The 20,893-nt window shown below is 33.5% G+C and overlaps 1 protein-coding gene across 4 annotated transcripts in view; it reads left to right on the top strand.

Annotated features, from left to right (window-relative positions):
• CTNNA2 (catenin alpha 2) overlaps nt 1-20,893 on the top strand; it is a 1,066,300-nt gene that overhangs the window by 1,018,413 nt on the left and 26,994 nt on the right. For 3 of the 4 annotated variants that reach the window (XM_081068568.1, XM_081068571.1, XM_081068569.1), the window contains 3 exons: nt 4,382-4,487; nt 8,137-8,271; nt 18,891-19,034. In XM_081068568.1, coding sequence (XP_080924694.1) covers nt 4,382-4,487; nt 8,137-8,271; nt 18,891-19,034 — 385 coding nt within the window. The remainder of the gene's footprint in view (nt 1-4,381; nt 4,488-8,136; nt 8,272-18,890; nt 19,035-20,893) is intronic. The other variant, XM_081068570.1, reaches the window with a different exon arrangement.

The following is a 20,893-nucleotide window of genomic DNA, read 5'->3' as shown; positions in this document are numbered from 1 at the left end:
ACTTCTAAGATCTACTCTCTCAGCAACTTTTTAAATATATAATACAATAATATTGCATCCCCATGACTTAAGTTTAAATACGTAAACTTTTAAGGTTGAAAAGTTTGTACTTTTTAAACCCCTTCTCTCATTTCACCAACCCCGCTCACCTCAGGTTACCATCAATCTGTTCTGTTTATTTATATTTTCACTAGTCATACAATTTCATTTTTTTATATATTCCATTGTATATACACCACATTTTCTTTATCGTTCATTCACTGATGTATATTTAGATTGTTTCCGTATCTTGACTATTATAAAAGCTGCAATGGACATGGGGCTACAGATACTATTTTGAGTGTTTTCATTTTCTTCGAATAAATTCCCAGAAGTAGAATTGCTAGGTCATAGGGTAGTTCTATTTTTAACTTTTTGAGGAACCTCCATACTGTTTTCCATAGTAGCTGCATCAAATCCTCACCAACACTTGTCATTTCTTTTCTTTTCCTTTCTTTTTTTTAATTAATACTCAATCTTATAGGTGTGAGGTGGTATCTCATTGTGGTTTTGACTTGCATTTCCCTGATGATTAGTGATGTTGAGCAGCTTTTCAAGAACCTGTTGACCATCTGTATGTCTTCTTTGGAAAAATGTCTATTAAAATCCTTTGCCCATTATAAAATTAATTATTTGAAAAATAATTTAAAAAATCAAATAATTTTTTTAATTATTTTGATTTTTTGCTATTGAGTAGCAGTTCTTTATATATTTCAGCTATTAACCCCTTATCAGATATATGATTTGCAAATATTTTCTCCCATTCCATAGGTTGCCTTTTCATGATGCTGATGATTTCCCTTGCTGTGCAGAAGCTTTATAGTTTGATGTAGTCCTACTGTTTTGTTTTTGCTTTTGTTGCCTTTGCCTTGGGTATCACATCCAAAAAATAATTATCAATACGAGTGCCAAGGAGCTTGCTGCCTATTTTCTTCTAGGAGGGTTATGATTTCAGGTTTTACGTTTAAGTCTTTGATCCATTTTAGTTAATTTGGGTGTATGGTGTAAGATAGTGGTTTCAATCTATTGTACGAAGCTGTTCAGTTTTTACCATTTATTGAAGAGATTGTCTTTCCCCATTGGATATTCTTGGCTGTTTTGTTGTAAATCAATTGACCAAATATGTGTGAGTTTATATTTATATTTTAAAGCAATACATTTACTCATGAAGAATTTAAAAGTAAACGGTACAAAATTTATAAAGAATACTCTGGAAGAAAGAATTAACTTTTTAATAAATGCTACAGGGACAACTGCTTACTGTTATGGAAAAATAAAGAACGTGATTCCTATCTCACCTTATATACAAAAAATAAACTGCAGGTGGCTTTAATATCTAAATATGAAAAGCAAACTTTAAATTTAAGAATAAATTGGGAGAATGTTTTCGTTATCTTGGGTCAAAGATGAACTTTTCCTTTTTTTCTAACTGTATTGAGATGTAATTGACATACAACATTGTGTAAGTTTAAGGTGTGCAATGTATTAAATATATATTGCAATATATATTGAATATATATATTCAGTAAATGTATTGAATATTTATATATATATATATTTATATATATATATATATATAAATGATTACCACTAGAGTTTTAGCTAATACCTTCAACAGGAAGAACTTCTTAAAGAATATGTGAAAAGCACAAACTCTAGTAGAAATGATTGATACATTTTACCACAATAAAATTAAAATTTATATTAAAAAACTGTAATAAAAATAGGCATGCAGGCTAAAGGACTGGAAGAAATAATTTGCGACATGAATAACTAACAAAAGATCAGAATTCAAAGTATCTAAAGAGCAGAAAAAAGCAATTTAGGTAAAAACAAATAAATCAATAGAAAAATGTGCAAAGGACTTGGATAAACAACTCAGAAAAAAGTTTATATGAATGATTCATAATAATTATCAGTAAATAATAAAAAGAGACTTGGCCACCTCTGTCATCACGGAAATGAAAATTAAATTGATTCATATCCATCACATTGACAGAAAAATAAGTGAATATTTAAATTATAAAATATAGACCTATAGAAAAGTGCATAAAAATAAATGTACAACTCAAATAGTATTGTAAAGTAATCTGTATAATCATCACCCAGCTTCAGAAACCAACCCCCACCCCATATACCTCTTCCAGATCACACTACCCTTCCTTTCTACTGGGTGTAACTACTCCCGTGACTTTTGACAGTGGTTTGCTGGTTTTCTAGGGAATAGAAAAGCCCTTACTTATGTAGCATTTGGGATTTCTATGGAATAAGCACTCCCATCATGGCAGATTTCAAGCTACCAACGTGTCAACTGACCAAATTCCTGAAAATTTAACAATCAACACGTACAAGCATGTACAAATCCATTCCAGAACTCAAATGCCATTCCTTACTTCTTTGTTTTTTCTTCCTTTAAAAATAAATAGTTTTACTACCTAAATAAGAATCCTGAAATAAAATTTATGTTAGCTGCATCTGACAATATCAATATTACATTACTTAATGAATTGCTTTTGAAGTCTTTCTTCCTTTCCTATATTCTGGATGAGTTTAAATAGCATTGGGATTATCTTCGTTAAAGGGTTTAATGAAGTCCTCTAAGAAACCATCTGCATTTAGTAATTTTTTAACCAGCTTTCTCTCTTGGAAATTCTTGAAGTAAACGAACATATGATTGTTAATAATGAAAAATCAAGTAGGGTGGAGCTCTGTGTGAATGGGTTAGAATAAAACTGCAAAAAAAAAAAAGATATTTTAGAGTTTGAACGTTAAAGAGAAAAATAAATAATGAGAACATCATTAAACATTGATAAATTCTGCATCCAAACTTTCCTTTAAAAATGTACAATAGAAATAAGGGAAAATTTATTTAGAGATAATGAACAAAATAATGTTAGAGAATGGAAGCCAGAGTATCACAGAATGTTTAACTCATCCAATATTAAATAAAATTCATATGTGAACTCTTTGTCTGTATTTAAATATCTGAATAGCCAGTGGGAAAAAATATCAGTGTTCTTTGTGGAAGAGTTAATGTTATCACAGCAAAATGAAATATTGTAAGTTTTGAATTTCCCTATGTGTGTGTTTAAGCTTTGACACGAACACAATATATTTCACTTTTAGACTAATGTGAAAAAAAAAAATCTCAGAAGAGAAATTAGGAGGGAAACTGAACAAAATGGCTTTCATTTACAATTATTATTTTAAGACATTTTAAATCTTCTATTTCTTAAAACGTTATGTAATGATGGCAATATTGCCTACTCTATATAACCTTACGTATAAGTGTTTTATCCATATCTTATCACATTTCTAACTCTAGGAATGTAATTTTGTAGCATTAAAAAAAATGCATTGATTTTTAGATACACATAAGGAGACCAAGATAAGTAGCAAAGCAAAAAAAAAAAAAAAAAAAAAAAAAGAGAGAGATAAATATATTTAGCCTATCATGTTATTTATCTCTTAAAAGAGAGAAAGAAGTTATATCATATACTATATTTTGTTTAAAGATTTATGATGCAGCACACTTTTCCTCTATGATAAATATTTAAAAGACATGTAATATTAAACAGTTCACCTAATTGAATACTTTATGTGAAAATGGTTTGGAAGTATAAAAACATCTACTGTCACACAATGTGTTTTGTGTTCCATCATAAATCAGTACCAGGAGCATATAAGCTTATCAGAGAAAGAACTCAACAGAATTCTAAAATTCTGGCTGAACAGTTCCCCGTTATGTACAAGAGACAACTGTGGACTTAAAATTGTAATAATGGTGCTGGACGTGGTATGAAAGACAATGCATGTGTGTTTATTTTGGCTAGACTCTGATTTAAATTTAGAATTTTTTACTTATGATTTGTATGAATGTAGATGAGTTCATCATTTTAGTCTATTTTGCTCTTTTTTAAAATGGAAATGATGATTCCTTACTTGCTAGCCTTGTTATGAAGACAAATCAAGTAGTACCTATAACAGCATGGAAACATAGTAAGCATTTCAGTATTAAATTCCCATTATCCTGTGGTGATCGTCCTTTTTAATGGAACACTATTTAAAAATATGTAAATTAATGTAAAGAGTAAAATGTGAATATGAGCATCAAAATAGAGAAAAGTATTTCCTAAAGATGAATGGAAGTAGATTATTCACATGGAAATTGAGATGGAACTGAGAAACTGAAATGAAATTGAGATGAAATTGAGAACATTCAAAATTTTTCTAACGTGGCCAGAGCCAAATACAAAGCAGAGTCCTGAACGAACAATATGGTAGGTTTGTCTATTTCTTGTCATAAAGTGGATTTCTAATTATGTTGTTTATGTTGTTTCAGAGGCAAAGGCCCATTGAAAAACACATCTGATGTCATTAATGCTGCCAAGAAAATTGCCGAAGCAGGTTCTCGAATGGACAAATTAGCCCGTGCTGTGGCTGATCAGGTAATAGAAGATAGAAGAATGGAATCATTAATTAGTACTCGGGTTCTGTAATGGGTTTTATGCACCATATAAAATGCCTCTGAAGAATGAATTGTAGAGAATCACTAACATTTTATAAACTGGCCTCTAACTCTTGCTGAGGCTGAGCTGATGGGGAAGATGAGTTCAATTCAGGAGGGACTGCTAAGGTCTGTGAGTAAAATTCCTTGAGAAAGAAGAGCACTCCACAAGGCAGGAGACATGACACCCAAAGAGTCATGGATTTTCTCAGCTGTCCTCATTCAGAAATTCAATCACACTGACTAAAGGGGAAGAAAAGGAAATAACTTTATGTCTTGTTATTTAATATTGACCTCATTGTAATGATGCTCTTCATAATTCATAATAATGTATGCTCTAGTATAAAGGAGATTAATCCACATAATCAAAAATCTATAGATTTCAGCTTTATTTTCATCCAGACTCAAAGGCATTAGAGATAAATGAAATTCTCAGAGTAACTTTTGTGCTTTTAGACTGAACTAACATAGAGGTTAGAATAGTTCTCAACCTCACCTTGAATATGTGAGTTGATTTCCACACTTTTCATTTTTTTTGGCTTGAATTAGAATCCTAAAATCCTGTTCTAACTATGTGTTGCTACAGTAATGTTCCGTTTCTTGTAAGAGTACATTAGGCAATAGACTTTTCCAAATTACTGATGCCTATTCCTTTAAGCAACTGTTTACAGTTTGAATCATTTAAAAAAAAATGTCTTAAAATGTAACATAAGATTCTGAAATAGGAAATATTATATAAACTATCATCTACATGGAGACAAGATGAGCAGGAATTTGTTTACAAGATTACAATACAGTGGTACTCTCTGAAGACATTGAAATACACAAGATTGTTTTCTCCTCTATAGATGGCCCTAGTCTCCTATGATTATGAGCCAATTATTATAGTTTTTCTCCCTCATTCCTTAACATTAGGCTGTTCCTATAAACACTGATTATCTTCAACATTCCAGATTCTAGAATACATAAAGAAAAATAAATTATTAAACTATTAGGATTACATTTAAAATAAAGCAACAAATTATCTAATTTTAAACATATATATTCTGAGGGAATGTATTTTGCTCACTTTTGAATTTTTGAGAAACACTTAATAGTAAAGATAATTCATTAAATATTACCATATTGTGAGAACTCCCCCAAATATGTAGGGTTTGAGAACCAAACCATTACTAATTAGCTAATTTCAGGTCACTATCACCTGCCAGCTTTCCCCAAATTCACAGCATTAGGTTGACTTCTTTCTGCAGAGTTTTCTATGTATCTCAGAAAGTTCATGTAGAAGAGAAAAGAGACAATGAATTAACTTAAAAATATGTATGCGTGCATGCAAACAAATCTGTACCAACCAAGAAAGAATGCCATATATGTGTGTGTGTGTGTGTATATATTTTTTTTATTATATATATATATATATATATATATATATATATATATATATATATATATTTTTTTTTTTTTTTTTTTTTTTTTTTTCCTAAAAATGTTGAGGGCAGTTGGGATGAGAAGATTGACCAGAGATTGGTGCTTCTGAAAAGAGTTTTATTAGGAAGAACTTCTTCCCAGGAGTGAAAGTGGATGGAGTTTTAATGGTTTTTCTATTATAATCTAAACCTCAATGGCTAAAATGATTTCTCAATATGTTAAGGCTCATTGGGTTCAATATTTTTTATTCCAATTTTTGATCTTGCATTTCTGGACCCTTTTTTCCAACAATTTTGTAAATTGAAGCATAGCCCCCAAACAGTTTTGATATCTGGAAAACACATCACACATGCACATACACAAATCCCAGGATTCCTGATGTCCTTTGAGATTATGACGAAGTATTTAAATGCTATGTAATGATGATTTTAAATTAAATAGATGAAGGTTAGCATTGCCCTCTCTTTGTGGTATTCTTATTGCTATCAGTTGTGAAACACCTTGCAATTTTCGTAATGTTTTTGTCTGAATGGGACTTTTTCCCCCCTCAACTTCAGCTTCTATTTTCATGAAATAAGAGTTATTTTTCTTGATCCAGCATGCCTTTATTTGTGTTTTAAATGCATTACCAAGAATAAGCGTTACCAAGGAGTGGATTGGTTGCCTTTATTTTCCTGAAAATGTTTTTATGGATATTTGAGATAAGGATACAACGTAAACTTTTTTAAGGACTGTTTCATTTTTAATTATTGTTCCATTGAGATAGAACTTCCAGTTTAATTTATTGCAAGGTACTTGTATCAGAAGACTTGTCAGCCCTCTAGGGAGATACCATTTTAAAGTTAATTTTTTTTAGTATGTGGACCTCTGGAGTTGGATAAATATTACAGTATTAAGTACTTGTAGTAAACTAAAAACAGTCTGTGGGATTCTTTCTTGATAAGTGCAGTTAGTGGAAAAAAAAAAAAGCCAGGATGGTAAGTGTTATGTATAAAAGAAACCCCTTTGTCATTTATTAGATAAATGGTTATGTCAAAACCACTGGCTTCACAGTATTCATGAAAGCATTCCTTTTCTTAAGCTTGAAAGAAACAGCTGAAGTCTTTTTCTTACAAGCTTATTCTAAATAAGATACCTCAGTTTGGCTGTAAGTACTTATTTCTTACAGTGTTTCATCAAGGATCTGGTGATTATATGTTTTGTGTTTTTTTTTTTTTTTCTACAAGTGCCAATTTGAGCCAGAACTATGGAATGGCCTGGAAAATCTAGAGCTGAACTTTTGACAGCAATAGAAATAGATTTCAGTTACTGAATAGCCATTGGCATTGAAGCCTCAGAAATGCTTTCGGTAGTCATGTAAATGTCTGTGGAAGTGTTCAGCAAAGCTCCATCTGATGGACATCTGTCCATTTACGTCACAAAGACAATTCAGAGTCCCTGCTCATAGCTGATTCTGGCACATCCTTTGAAGGGCTCTATTGTTACTCTTACGAGTTTATTTCAACTGGCATCAAGTTCATTGGACTCACTTCTGTTTCTATTACAGTGGTCATGTTTCTTCCCAGAATCTATTGTTTAAAGGAAGTTTATCATGTTGCTAAAATTTTGATAAATATGAAAAATCCAAAAGTGGTATACATTCTTTAGGGGATGATGCCTTTCTTAGAAAGCCAAAGTAAACAAGTGATATTTCCCCCCATTTAATTGAATTGAAACTCTGTACTGTACTATGGCAGAGAGATTGCTACACAGAGTGATTTCCTTCTCACATATGTTGCGTTGGTTGTCTGTGTTAAAATAACTTTGCACATAGTGAACATTGAATGAGCCACTAGGGAAGAAAAAAATATATAGACTATTTAGTTTTCTTAATGGTTTAGAAGACAACTGGTAAAATACTCATAAACATGTATAGAAGTTTCAATAAGACTTTCTGGAAGCTCTTCAATATTCTTTTAGTAGCATTTTATTAAAGTAGAGCTAACTATTCTAAACTGTTGGCTGTGGACTTTCTAAAATGATATACAGTACAAAGAACTTACACTAAATGGATGTCATTAAGGTATATGACACTGAAAGCGTTTCTTCTCACAGCTTTTGTATAGCATGTGTTAGAAACTGAGAAGTACTTACTAACTGAAATCACTTTTTTAAATGTTTTATAGTGTCCTGATTCAGCATGTAAGCAGGATTTATTAGCCTACCTTCAACGAATTGCCTTGTATTGCCATCAGCTTAATATCTGCAGCAAGGTGAAGGCAGAAGTACAGAATCTGGGAGGAGAGCTCATTGTGTCAGGGGTAAGCTGGGACTTGGACTTCACAATTTAAGTTCCCACTGTTGTACTTCCAAGGCAAGAATTCTTGGCAACAGTACTGCTAAAAACACCAAGCTACAGTGATTCATAGAGAGGTATTTTTAAAAATAAATGTTATCACCATTATTCCAGACCTTACAATAACTCACAAAGAGCAATTTGATTTTCCAATTACCCCATGTTTATACTAGCCTTGTAAAATCTCCATTCTTTACAAGAAAACTAATTTCATAGTCTGGAAACTCATTGCTAAGCTGTGACTATTATAATTATTTGGGGCTTTGGTATATTTACTCATTGTGAGTCTACTTCCCTTTGTTAGTCCTAGTAATTTTCATTCTTTGTTCAGGAGCCAGCCTCTCTATGTGTGGATTGCGTTCACATGTTAGAAGTGATAAAAACAATAGGAATCCATTTATCAGGTTCCAATGCATACTAGGTTATCAGTAACCATTAAAAGCCAGAAAATGTTTGAATTGAATACAGGTTGATGTGCTGTTGCCAAAAACTAACATAGTTGTCAAACACTAACAATTATATATTCTTTGCTCAATCACGCCAGTGTTTCCCTTGCCATGAAAATATAAGTATCTGGTTCATTTCCTCAAATGCAAAGAAATATGAAGTTCAGTGAATAGAAGGATCATGATTTCTTGGCAAGATTTCTAAATGTATGTGTTGAGACTCTTCATCTTGGCTTCTTCTCCCTCAGTCCCTTTCTTTTAACACGACGTGCCATCTATTGTAAACTATTTGCAAATTCCAAAGTGTGGCTCTGCCACCTTTAGTTCTTTTCCCAGTTGACCATCCTGCTGCTGCCATTTTAATTGTGGCATTACAAGGAACATAACATTGTCAACATGGTGAATGCCTTGTGAGAATCAGACCGATCATGAAGCTCAAGTCTTTCCTAAGCCATTTTAAAAAATTCATCAATTTGAGCAGTTGATAAAAAATATATGGAAAAATCATTCTTGAATCAAAAGGTTTTAGTTCCTATATCACTTGGCTTGCAGAAAACATAGCTGGGAAAAGAGCTGATCTGGTTTGCATGGAGATGCCATCTGGAATTCCTACTCCATGCAGTCCCACCTAGAGCCCAATAAATTGGCTGTTTTGTGCCTCTTTCCAAAGCACAGTCACCTCTTTGCATTTCCCAAATGATCCTGCTTCAACATTCTTCAACAACCAAGTGCAGTCTGTCTTGCAATGTGTCCTTTCTGTCAAGTTGGTGATTACCAGGATTCAATCTGCCAAGAAGTGATCAAAACATTGCATTTCCCTTGCTTCCTTTCTTATCTTCAGCCTCGATGGTATAATTTCCCATACCATTCAGCTTTCATGTCCATCTGTATATAGCATCTATGGTACTGAGTGCTTTTTGTTTAGCTTGCCTTGTGTGCTTTCATTTGTTACTTTCCAAATCTTATTTACATGGATGCACAAAGCATCTTTGTGGATCTCAGACTCCACAAACTCACCTAGACAATATTTTATGGGCAGCGTTGCTCTCCATCATCCTCTCAGTGCCCATTGTCCATCGCTGCCTCCCGAGCTTCATCTCCATTGTCTTTTCCTCATTTAGATGTAGTCCAAACCATCACTGGCTTTTATCACTTGCACTGTTGGCATTTGCAGAGGTGTTTGAGATTGAGAACACCATCAAGAAGCCTGTTTCCTTCTTTGAGTCTTATTGGCAAAGAGCATAAATCCTTGCATGGGAGGAGGCTTCTTTTCAAGGAATGTTATACAACTTTATAATAATTCTGAGTCAAGTGCATTATAAAGGTTTGCTAGATATTGCTCAGTTGTGGGCTTGCTCTTGGGCCCCTCATGATTGTTTTTTTTTCAAGCTTGATTGCTATTTGGTGCCATACCTGCATCGGTAGTCTGTTGTCTTTGCCATTTCTGCATCCACCTTATTCTTCATCCTCCTTCACTGATGGCTAATGGACAAAAAAGTCAGTATGTCCACTTTGCAAAATAGCCACAAATAACTACCTTCAAAGTTCCAAAAGAGTCAAGAATGTGAGACCCCATACACACAGACTTTCAATGATTTTGCCAAGAAAGTGCACCCATGGTTTGGGCCCCATTTTTTTGTGTGTGTCTGAAATGACAAAGTTGCTATATTTTAAGGAGAAGCTACGATGATATAATGCACAATCAAACAAACAAACAAACAAACAAACAAAACAGGAAATATTTGAATCTCTCTTCCTTTTTCCCTGTGTGTTTGTGTACACGGGATTCAAAGCTGTGGCTTTTTTTGGAAATATATGAAAGCCCCCATGAAGATATATTTGTCAGATGTCAAAGTTTCTACTAAAACAGAAGATTTGTATAGATGGTTTCCATTTTGCCAAGAAAAGTGATTTGGATTTCAAAATTCAGAGCCATGATTTTATAGTCTTGTAACATAATGAATATATGTTAAAAATGTACATGTGCACAATTCTATACCATGTCAGCATGTGTATGTTTTATATGCTTCTATACATAGAAACTGGGAACAGCCTCTTCTGTAGTATCTGCCTTTTGCAGAGAGGTGGCACAGGAAAACTCAGCAGGTCATGGGAGACAATGAGAGCAAATGCTCTTCATGAGTCACGATGGGGAACTAAAGAGAAAAGCAATACAGGATGTATGCCGACATGTGTTCATTCACACAGCTGCTGTCTAAGAAGCACCATTATTTTTCTGGCTGACAATTTTTTAAAGTCATTGGCTTAAACCTTTCTTAACAGCTGAAAGGTGCCATTCTTATTAAATTTCAAAGTAGAAGATGCATTTGGTGGGAGCCAATTCAACTCAACTGGATTCCGAATGGTGTCATGGAAAAGAGAGAGGGGGAAAAAAAAAAAGCTAATAGAGTTATAGAAATGGTAAAGTGAAAATAGAGGAAATTGAAGTCCAGAATATTGAACACCATCTTAGTTTGTAAACTAGTTTTGTTTGCTTATCTTAGTGTTTGCTTATTAAATCTCTTAAGACAGTTTACATGCATTTTGGGAAAAAGAAATGTTAAAAGAATTAAAAAAAGAGAGTGAAGGATGGGAGGGAAAGAGGGAAGATGAATGAAAAAAGAAAGAAGGGAAAACAGAACAGAGGAAAGAGAAACTTAACCATAACATATCATAAATTTGTCTAGTTCAGGTAATAGCCATTAAATATGATAGCATTATATTCATCATGGGAGAAAAGTTGAGCCAAAATGTTTAAAGTATGTAAATATATTTTGAATACAAATAAGTTCCAATGCCATATTATGGAAATTACCTATATATTTGATTGTCAGGTTTTAAATTTTTGTTCGCTGGGTTTCAGAGCATTTAATGGGTTCTTTTCAGTTTAAAAACAAAGATATACACATGGTTCTGGAGAAATAAAACCCATTCCAAAACCTTCGATTATCTTTAGCTACGCAAAGATTTATAACTTGTGCATTATTCTGAATGAGATTAGAAACACTTGAAAATGTGGAATGCTGAACATCAAGCATCCTGAAAAAACTGAAAAATTCCACTTTTTTTTGTTTTTAAGTTCAAATACAGTAAGCGCCCCATGATAACAACAAAGCCAGAACACAAGAGCAATAGACAGGAATTTGATGTACAGGTCAGAGATGGAGGGGCTTTGACATAACTTAGAGCTGACTCCACAAGGAAATGCTACAAATAGATTTTATTGCATATACATGTCTTTTTTCATACTAACAAATTATAGAAACAGTTTGGAGGTGAGGAATGTTCGTTCCCTAAGTCCTCAAGCTGATCCACTGGAGCCCTAATCGGCCCCTGAGGGATGGAGTAACTTGCCCTAAAGTAAACTTTTGTTCTCGTCATTTAAGTCTCTCCTTTCCAAATTGGAATCCCTTTCAATTGAGTTATGGAGAGAAGTTTGACAAGTGTAATTTGTGACACTGGTAGGATTTGCATTGGTACAGAGAATATTGGAGAATAAGGGGTCCATTACAGACATTCTTATTACCTATGTTTCACATCATTAAAAAAATAGACTCAGTTAAAATCAACATGAATATTCATGATGATAAATGAAAAAACATTCAAAAAATTACTTAAACTGATAATACTCAAATCAATGCTACCTGTCATTGGCATCTAATTAAAGATACATAAGGAGACTTGCACACATATACGCACAACAAATACGCTTGTTTGAGTAAATATCAAAACAGATAAAGAAAAGATTTGATATTTACTTCCTTAACCACTGAATAAGCAATAATCAGAAACCAAATGTTGAGAACTGTGACATATCTGATCCAATAAAATTTAGAGAAAAGATGATGTGGGAATTCTTTGTACAATGCCATATATAGATTATGTACTTTGTACAATCCCATATATAGACTAAAATGGTATTTTGTTGAGATGAGAATTGCATTTTATTTGAAGAGTTCTGTTTTCCCGTCTGAAAAAAAAATGTGTCAGTAATTTGTAATGGGAAGAAACAGTATTGAAACAAACATTGCACCTAGTTGTGTAGACCTGTACTCTAAGCAACCATTTTTTGAGTCTTTTAAAAAAATATATCTTTTGATCCTGTCTATTGTCAGTTTTTTTATTATTTCCACTGATCCAAGTATAGTAGTAATGGGGAAAAAAATCTAAATTGCTAGCTATTTCAATTCAAGTTTGAAATGCAATTCTGTGCTTCATTTGAACAGAAGGGTATGTGTTTAGGGGATTTATAGCAGTTCCAAAGAATTTTATCCTTTTAGAGGGTAAGCCATTAAGTTTTGGGGTTAAAGGACTTTTCCTGATCTAAGGAGAGTAGGAGAGTCCAAATCTAAAGAGAGTACGAGTAAAACAAACTTCAGATTGCAATTCTGGATAAAGGGATAGTGGAGATATTCTGTAACAGTAAGAAAATTAAATAGGTATTTATCATTTGGAGAATGACAATAGTTCTTTGCACAAACTTGTCTAGTAAGATGGGTTGTTGCATAATTCAATCTTTCTCCCAAAAGCCTGCCTTCCCAATATGTTATGATAGGAAAATTAGAACCATTTAAATTCTGATTCCTGCAGTGCCTTCCTTAGTTATGTTTGTATCCTTGTACGTCATTGATTTTTGCACAATCCAAATTATGCAAACCTTCAAGAAAGTAACCCTTAAGTGGTTGTTCTGTGCAAATTCATTCCTTCAGTGTTATGAAAGCTTAATTTAACAAACTCAGGGCATTATTTTTGAAAGACATGGAAAACCGGAATTTTTATTAGAAAAGTAGAAATCTCCTTGTGCGTCAGTCTTTATAGGAAGCTTTGTGTCTGTTTGCACCAAACCTGTATAGGTATCTCCCTGAATTCAAGTAGTTTTGTGCAAAGGAGGATGTTATAATGCTCTTATAAGAAGTGGCTTTTCAGTTACATGCTCTCTATGATGGTGACACTAAATGCATAATATGCACAGTTGTATTCATTGGGGGGGGGATCAGTTATTCATAGATGGAATTAAATCAGTTGATTATCTTACTGAATTGTTTTATGCATAGAAAAAGACTTTATATTCTAAAGCTGTCATTCTAAAATAAGAAAACAGACTATTTTGGCAGAACTGGAACACGAACTAAGCAAATAACTCTTTTCCCTTAACTGGAGACATGGATTGGCCTAACTTGGATCTACTCAGTGGATTTATTTGATTGCATTCCCTGAACTTGTGGGCTGAGTAGTTTTTATTTTAGTTTGAGGGCATTATTACTTGTAAGAGTAGAAAGGATTAGTGGCTTTACAGAGACGTTTCTGCCTTACATATTTCTTCCTCAGAAATGTCAATGCCATTGCCTGTCATTCAGTCAATGAACTTTCATTCCTTTGAGTTTTAAAAGATTTTTCAAGTTTTGAAAGCCTCTAATTACAAGAAGGAAGGCAAATAATTCACACCTTAGTCTATTAACAATTAATTACTTAGATTTCAGTTAATATTCTGGGGATTACTTGGCAACCAATTAATGATACTATTTTATGAAAACTTGGAAATTAGGTACGTGGGAAATACCTAGATGAGGGGCAATGATTGCATATATCTTTTAATACACAGGCAAACCTATTTGAGAAGTACTGGTTTATGATATTGTCCCATGAGACAGTATTCTATTTTTGAGATATTGTCTATATGTGTTAATTGACTGATTTTATTCTAGGATGTTTATTTATTAATATGTTTTAAATAACGAATGTTTTTAGTAGTGTCTTAGGAGCTACCTCCCTCCACCCCCATTTTTAACTAGTTTTGGATATTTGAGAGCAAATCCAGATATACCTGTTCCATTGTCCATTCAATTGAACCAAATAATTATGGAATCCAAAGTGTTGAGTGAATGTAATTCAGTTCCTGCTTTCTAGTTTTCCTCTATGCACTTGGATTTGTCAGCTGTAGTCAAGAAATACATTATTTTGAATTGGTTATCTAAATCCATTATGATTTTTTTTTTCTTGTTTCTACTGGACACGCCTCAAGAATTCCTGAACTGAAGGCAGTTGAAGAAAAAGAAGTTAATGTGTGAACAAGTTGATATAAAAAAATAAACAAGTAAAAAAGAAAGATGACCACTAAAACCAAATACTAAATATTATCTGGGGATTTTGTTATTGATCTTTCACACTTTTCCATTACCTCAGAATACTGAAAATACAGGAAATAAAAATACCCCATAACAAAACTGATACAGGATTTTTTTTCTATACTGGATTTTATAAAATTCTGACAGTATTTTTCTAGAAAAAGATCAGTGTTTCTATATGTTGTTCCTAATTTCTAATGACAAACTAAAAATCTGAACTTCAAAGAGTTGTATTTATTTCTTGTTCACATAAGGATATTTATGATTTGTTGAGTTGAACATTTCTATTGTGTTCCAACTACGTAAGAGGAATATGCTAAATATCAATTGGATGAGGGCATTCAAAGTCCTTTATCTTTAATAAAAAATAATTTCCGTAAAAAGGATAAATTTTTCTGCCCATTGTGTTTTAATTAGGTTGTGTAGCCTTTTGTGTTTTGTTTTGTTTTTCCATTTAGTTTTTCACTTTACTGTTCAGCATTCTCAGCTAGAATATCAGGATGTCTGTTGATGGCTATATCTGTGTAGTCACCGTGTTTCTTGGTTTACTGTATTCTAGAAAAAAAAAGTGTGTTAAATTTGCTATCGTCTATATTCTGCCCCTACAGATTATTTTGTCAAATGCTTTCTCCAGCTTAATTTAAATGATTTATAAAATATGGCTTTGATCACAGCCCTTAGCAAACAAATATGTGCCATGTTCTGGCCTATGTATCTTACAAACAGGAATGACTTCTGGATGGGCAGTGTTTGTTGCTTTTTCTTAGTCTGATTTCTTTTTCTGCTTCAGAACACATTGTCTTACTCTATTTGAATAGTCATTTTCCTTCTGGACAATAAATACATTTCAAATATTTTATACTAATCCTATTTTCTTGAAGGCAAGCTTTCTTAATTTAGCTTTTTAATTCCTTCTCTATCAATAATATATTTTATGTTATTGCTTTTCTCTGAATACCTTCATCTGTGCAGATGCCTTGCTGATAATGAACTTCACTTCCTGGAACTCTGGCTAGATGTTCTGTCAAATCTGCACAACTTGTCTCTGGACTGCTTTTATCCATTTCCTTTTGCAAATCTATTTTGCAAGTGAGAGAGAATATCCTGGAGAAGTTCTAGTCAGTATCATCTTCTAAGAACCATGTACTCTTTCAAGCTTAAGGGTCTATGTGTGAAATTCTATCATAAAACAAACTCAGAATGTAATATTTTTATCTAAGAATTTCAATTCAAATCTTTTGTTGCTATCAAAATCGGATTCTCTCTTGCTGAGATATTACTGTTTCATAATACCATTTTGGTAAAATTGCATGCCAACTTCTTGATTATGTCTTCCATGGCGAATTACTTCGTAAATACATCTGCAGGTTATTCCTTCAGAGTATACGAATTATTCCACCTCATTTTTCTCAAATTTTTTCACCAAGAAGTTAAATAAAACCTTTTTTTTCCCCCAACAACAACAACAACAACAACAACAACAAAGCATTGAAAGAAAACCCTACATCTCTCTGGTCAGAGTAAAATTATGACTTCAATAATGCGGTCTCTTGACTGAAATCTTGCACCCACTTCATTCCATTTCTTGGAAGGGCTAACTAATCAATTTATGTGATGTCATTAAAAAGTATGCATCCAATCCATACTTGCGGTAAGATTTAGTTTTCATAAACAATGTCGAGAGGCTAGATCCTAAGAAGAGTTGGAAATTATCTGATCCTGGCATTACAGTCTATTAAAGAAAAATTTATTTTAATTAATATAACTAAAGACATTATCACAATCAATCATATTAAAAAGCCAGCACAGTTCATCACTCTGCATCCTTTTGATGCAGCCTAGTTTTGCATTGGGTTCCTGAAGTCATGCTCCATTTCCAAAGAAACGACAGACAATTAATAAGAAATAACGTAGATTATAATCTAATTCTAGTTTGTTTTATTTCAATATTTAAAAAGTATTTAATTCTATTTTTATTCTACTATCTTAACATAGGGAGAAGTGTACCTTTTTTGTTGGGTAGTAAAAATCTTAAGGTGTTTATTGGAAGAATGGGCAACTGCATCATTATTCTTAAAATAATTACTTTTAACTTTTGTATAAAAGGTGTTATGACACAAATAAGTTTCAAATACATAATAGTCTTTTTGAAACTGAGGAATAATGGAAAATGAATTATCTACAATGGCAAAATCAGGAAACGCCTAATTTCTAAAACTAAATGGGGTTGTTGTCAAGCATAAAAAACAAGGATAAGCCAACTAGTCAATGATTCAATATGTAAAAATTGGAAGACAATAAGACTTTATAGGGACATTAATTGGGGAATCTCATGCAACAAAAGCTGTTGAATATAGAATTTGAATTTAGATTTGGAATTGTTGAAAATGGAACTAGAACAAGGAAAATATATACAGGGTATTATTGCTTCATTTAATTAGAGAAAGTCAAATAAAGGAAAAATTTCATTCTCTCTTACCTGACAGATATTTTTTTTTCCCTTTTCTATTGTCTTTAATTCTCTTAGGATATTCTTTAAATACCTTTCACATTTATTTTGAAGTAAAAGATGATAGTAATGTTGCCAAATCTGTCATTAATTTGAATTTAGTAGCTTCCGTGTTTCAAAATGCTCCCTAATCTGCCAATTTTGCTTAATTTTACATTGTGATTACCTAATTCACTTATGTATTTAGTGAGCTAAGAATGACAGAACTAGAAATAGAACTGTATTGATTCCAAACATAAGAAAATAATTCCAAATTGGGAGTTTTGTTTATCTGCATACAGAAACGGGCTTTGGGCTTTACCTATTTACTATGCCATGAATTACAAGCTATCATTGTGAATCTTTACTTTTACTAAAATATTTTCTGTGGAAAGAGAGGTCTTCCATGTGGATGTTTTCAGGACCTGCCTGCTAATCAATATCAAACCTTCCTTTTTTTTTTTTTTTTATTCCCACTTGACAACTTGGAGTAGTTTATAATTTTAAACTTCTAAATCTCTATTTGACACACACACACAAAAACACCTTGGTTCTCTCCACATTATTCTCCCATCTTAACTTATTTCACTCCCCACCAAAAAAATGGACTCAGAGGTTAAACAAAGCTATAACTATATCACTATAGCAGAACTGCGTGTGGCAAAAAATGGTCACTTAGCATCACTAAGTCACTTAAACTTGACCTCTGAGAGTGGCAGTGCAGGGGACTTACCATTGGAAAAATCTTGCTGTTTGATTTTTCTCCAGTTTCAAAGGTGGGCTCTAACTACCCCTTTACATGTATATTTGATATACATGGAAAAACTTAGTTTAGATTGTCAGTAATATTTTATGTCAAAGATAACAATTTAAGAACTTCTACACATAGAAATATGCATTGGTTATTGGCTTATCTTTTAAATTATGCTTGTCACAACCCACCCTTGGGTGTAGAAAGGAAGAGTAAAAAGAGTTGCAATTCTAGCAAGGATGAATTCACTAGTTCTTTAGTGATTCCAATGAATGAGGTAAGTATCCATTTAGTACCATTATGGGCTGGATGTACAGAGGCCCCAGGGCTTTGATGAAAGTCATACAGCAGGGCAATGGAACTTGCAGGAAAGACATCTGAGATTCCCCACATACTGTTCCAGGCTTTAAGAGCTTCAGCCCTTGCTTACTCTCTTGGGATCTTCGATGCTTTAAATATGGGATTCATTTCCATTAAACCCACTACAATTGTCCCCCACAGTGCCTGAAAAGGCAGGGTGCTTCTTCATTCTCCTTCTCCCAGGTGGTCCATTTACCTGTTCAAGAGAGCCCAGGAGGAATCCTAATGGCCGGGAAGCTTAATATCATAGAGGCCCACCCATCTCTTTCAGCACCTGATTCCTTCAGAAGCATCTTTCTCCCAATGACCCACTCCCTCTTCCACCTCCCTAACCCCTTCCCAATTAGGTACGTTTTTTTTTTTTTCTCTTGCTCTCTCTCTCACTTTCTCTTTTCTGTATCTCTCGGAAATCAGACAGGAGTTCAGAGCACTTTCACTACCTTTTATGAGGTAGATTGTGATGTCATAGATGGGGGCAGGGCTAGTCAACTTTCTACCCACCTCCCAACCTGTGCTGAGGGAGCTCCGATCGGGAGTGGAAGCAGTGATTCCTCCATGGTGAGTAACTTTGCTTTCTAATCTAATCTGTCTCACTATAAACATTACTTTTGAAAGCAGGGGGATGGGATTTCAAGAAAGTAAAGATGTGATCACTCAAGCCCTCCTTACTTACTGTTAACCAACTTGGACAAAGGATCTACTTATTAATTATTTATAGGAGTCAAGAATTCCACAGTACAGATACATTCTTCAAGCGTGCAAATGGTACTTTCATTCCTCTGTTTCTGTCTTTCTTCCCATTGGGACTGAAAGTGACGGCACGTGTGGAATGAAACCATTCTGTAGTCCTTCAGGGAGCTTCTCTACGGAAGGCTCCTTAGAAGAATGTGTTCTTCTTCATTTGAAAGATTTCAGGATCACAGAATATCCTTTATTGATGTTTGCCCAGAGAATCAGTCTGCTCTTCTAAAATTGTGGGGTAAAGCTGTGAAGAAACTGATACATAAGGATTTTCAACAATTTGGGTTTTGATAGAAACAAATGAAAACTTTCTAATACAAAGAATATTTGTTTAAAATATTTATTTAAAAAAAAGAGTCACCATTCTTGCAAGATGCAGGATACAGCCATTTAAAAGTGTCACAACCCAATTTGCTGTCTTTTTGTTGTTGTTGCATGTCAGAACACTGATCACGGATGCTGTTTTGTAGGATTTCTTGGTAGTTAAGAGCTGTGAAAAGCTGCTGTTCTTTGTTTCATTTGGGTTTCTATTATTACTGATTAAGCCTTTTATGTGTCTTAGTATTTAGAAAGAAAAGATCAACTGGAGTGAGTGTTTTTTTCCACCTTCCTTGTTCTCTCCTTGGTACCTATTAAAACTGTCAAGATGTCAGCATTTATATAAAAGGGCAAAAGAAGTTCATAGGGGTGGTTAAATCTTTAAGGGATGTTCAGCATCAGGGTGGGTGTTTTTAAAAGGATTTGACCGCCAGAATGTGAGGCCCTGTTACTTTTCATGAGGTGTGATAAAAGCATCCTGGTGTGTATATGCAAATTATAAAATACGTTAAGAAGGTATCTTTAATTTTTTCAAAGTATACATAAAGCCCTTGTTATGTATGGATATCAGTGTTGGAGATCTGGGGCCGTTTAAAAGGAATCTTTTCTCATCAGTACCTTTTCTGTTATGTATAGATCTTCCCCTCTTCCCCCCTCCCAACTTATGAATGTTTACAGTTCAAAAGCACTAGTCCAAAAATGGACTCAAACTAATCCTGCCATTTTCATTAACTGGGGTGGAGTAGTGTGGCGACTTTTGAAATTATTTTCCCACCTAAGCTTTCTAACTTAAAAAAATGACTGTAACGGTAACAACTTCAGGCACAATATGGAAAAACAGAGCCATAACTGTGCAATAGCAAAGTTTAAGAGATAATCACCTGCCATTCACTTAATATTGCCATGTGGGTAACAATGCCAACAAAAGTCATGTATGTTGGGTCAGCCCTCTCAAGTCTCTGGCCTACCTTCCATTAAAAATGCTAGAGCCCTGTAACCCACCCTTCAGTGCCAGAAAAATCTGATGTCTAATCATAGCTCAAGTTTTTAATGTCTTTTATCAACCCTCATACAGCCGCCAGGTAAGAAATGCACATATTTTACAAACCCTTGGGATACAGTCACCTTTAAACTTCGTGAGTTAAGAATGGTTTTGTCGTGCACTTGTGCAAACCCGGAGCGTCTATCATGGCATGCATTGTGCATGCACCTGTTCATCCTCGTGTGCATGTTTCATCTATAGTGGTGTTCAGTGTTCTTTGGTTTTTGTAATTCATTTTTTATGTATTAAAATTATTTAAAAATACATGCATAGATTGTGCTCTAAATGAAACAGTGAAATGTAACAGAAGTTGCCT

Source organism: Rhinolophus hipposideros (assembly GCF_964194185.1).
Source record: "Rhinolophus hipposideros genome assembly, chromosome: 12".
NCBI lineage: Eukaryota > Metazoa > Chordata > Mammalia > Chiroptera > Rhinolophidae > Rhinolophus > Rhinolophus hipposideros.
The sequence above is the reverse complement of the archived record's forward strand: the minus strand, read 5'-3'. Positions and strand labels throughout refer to the sequence as shown.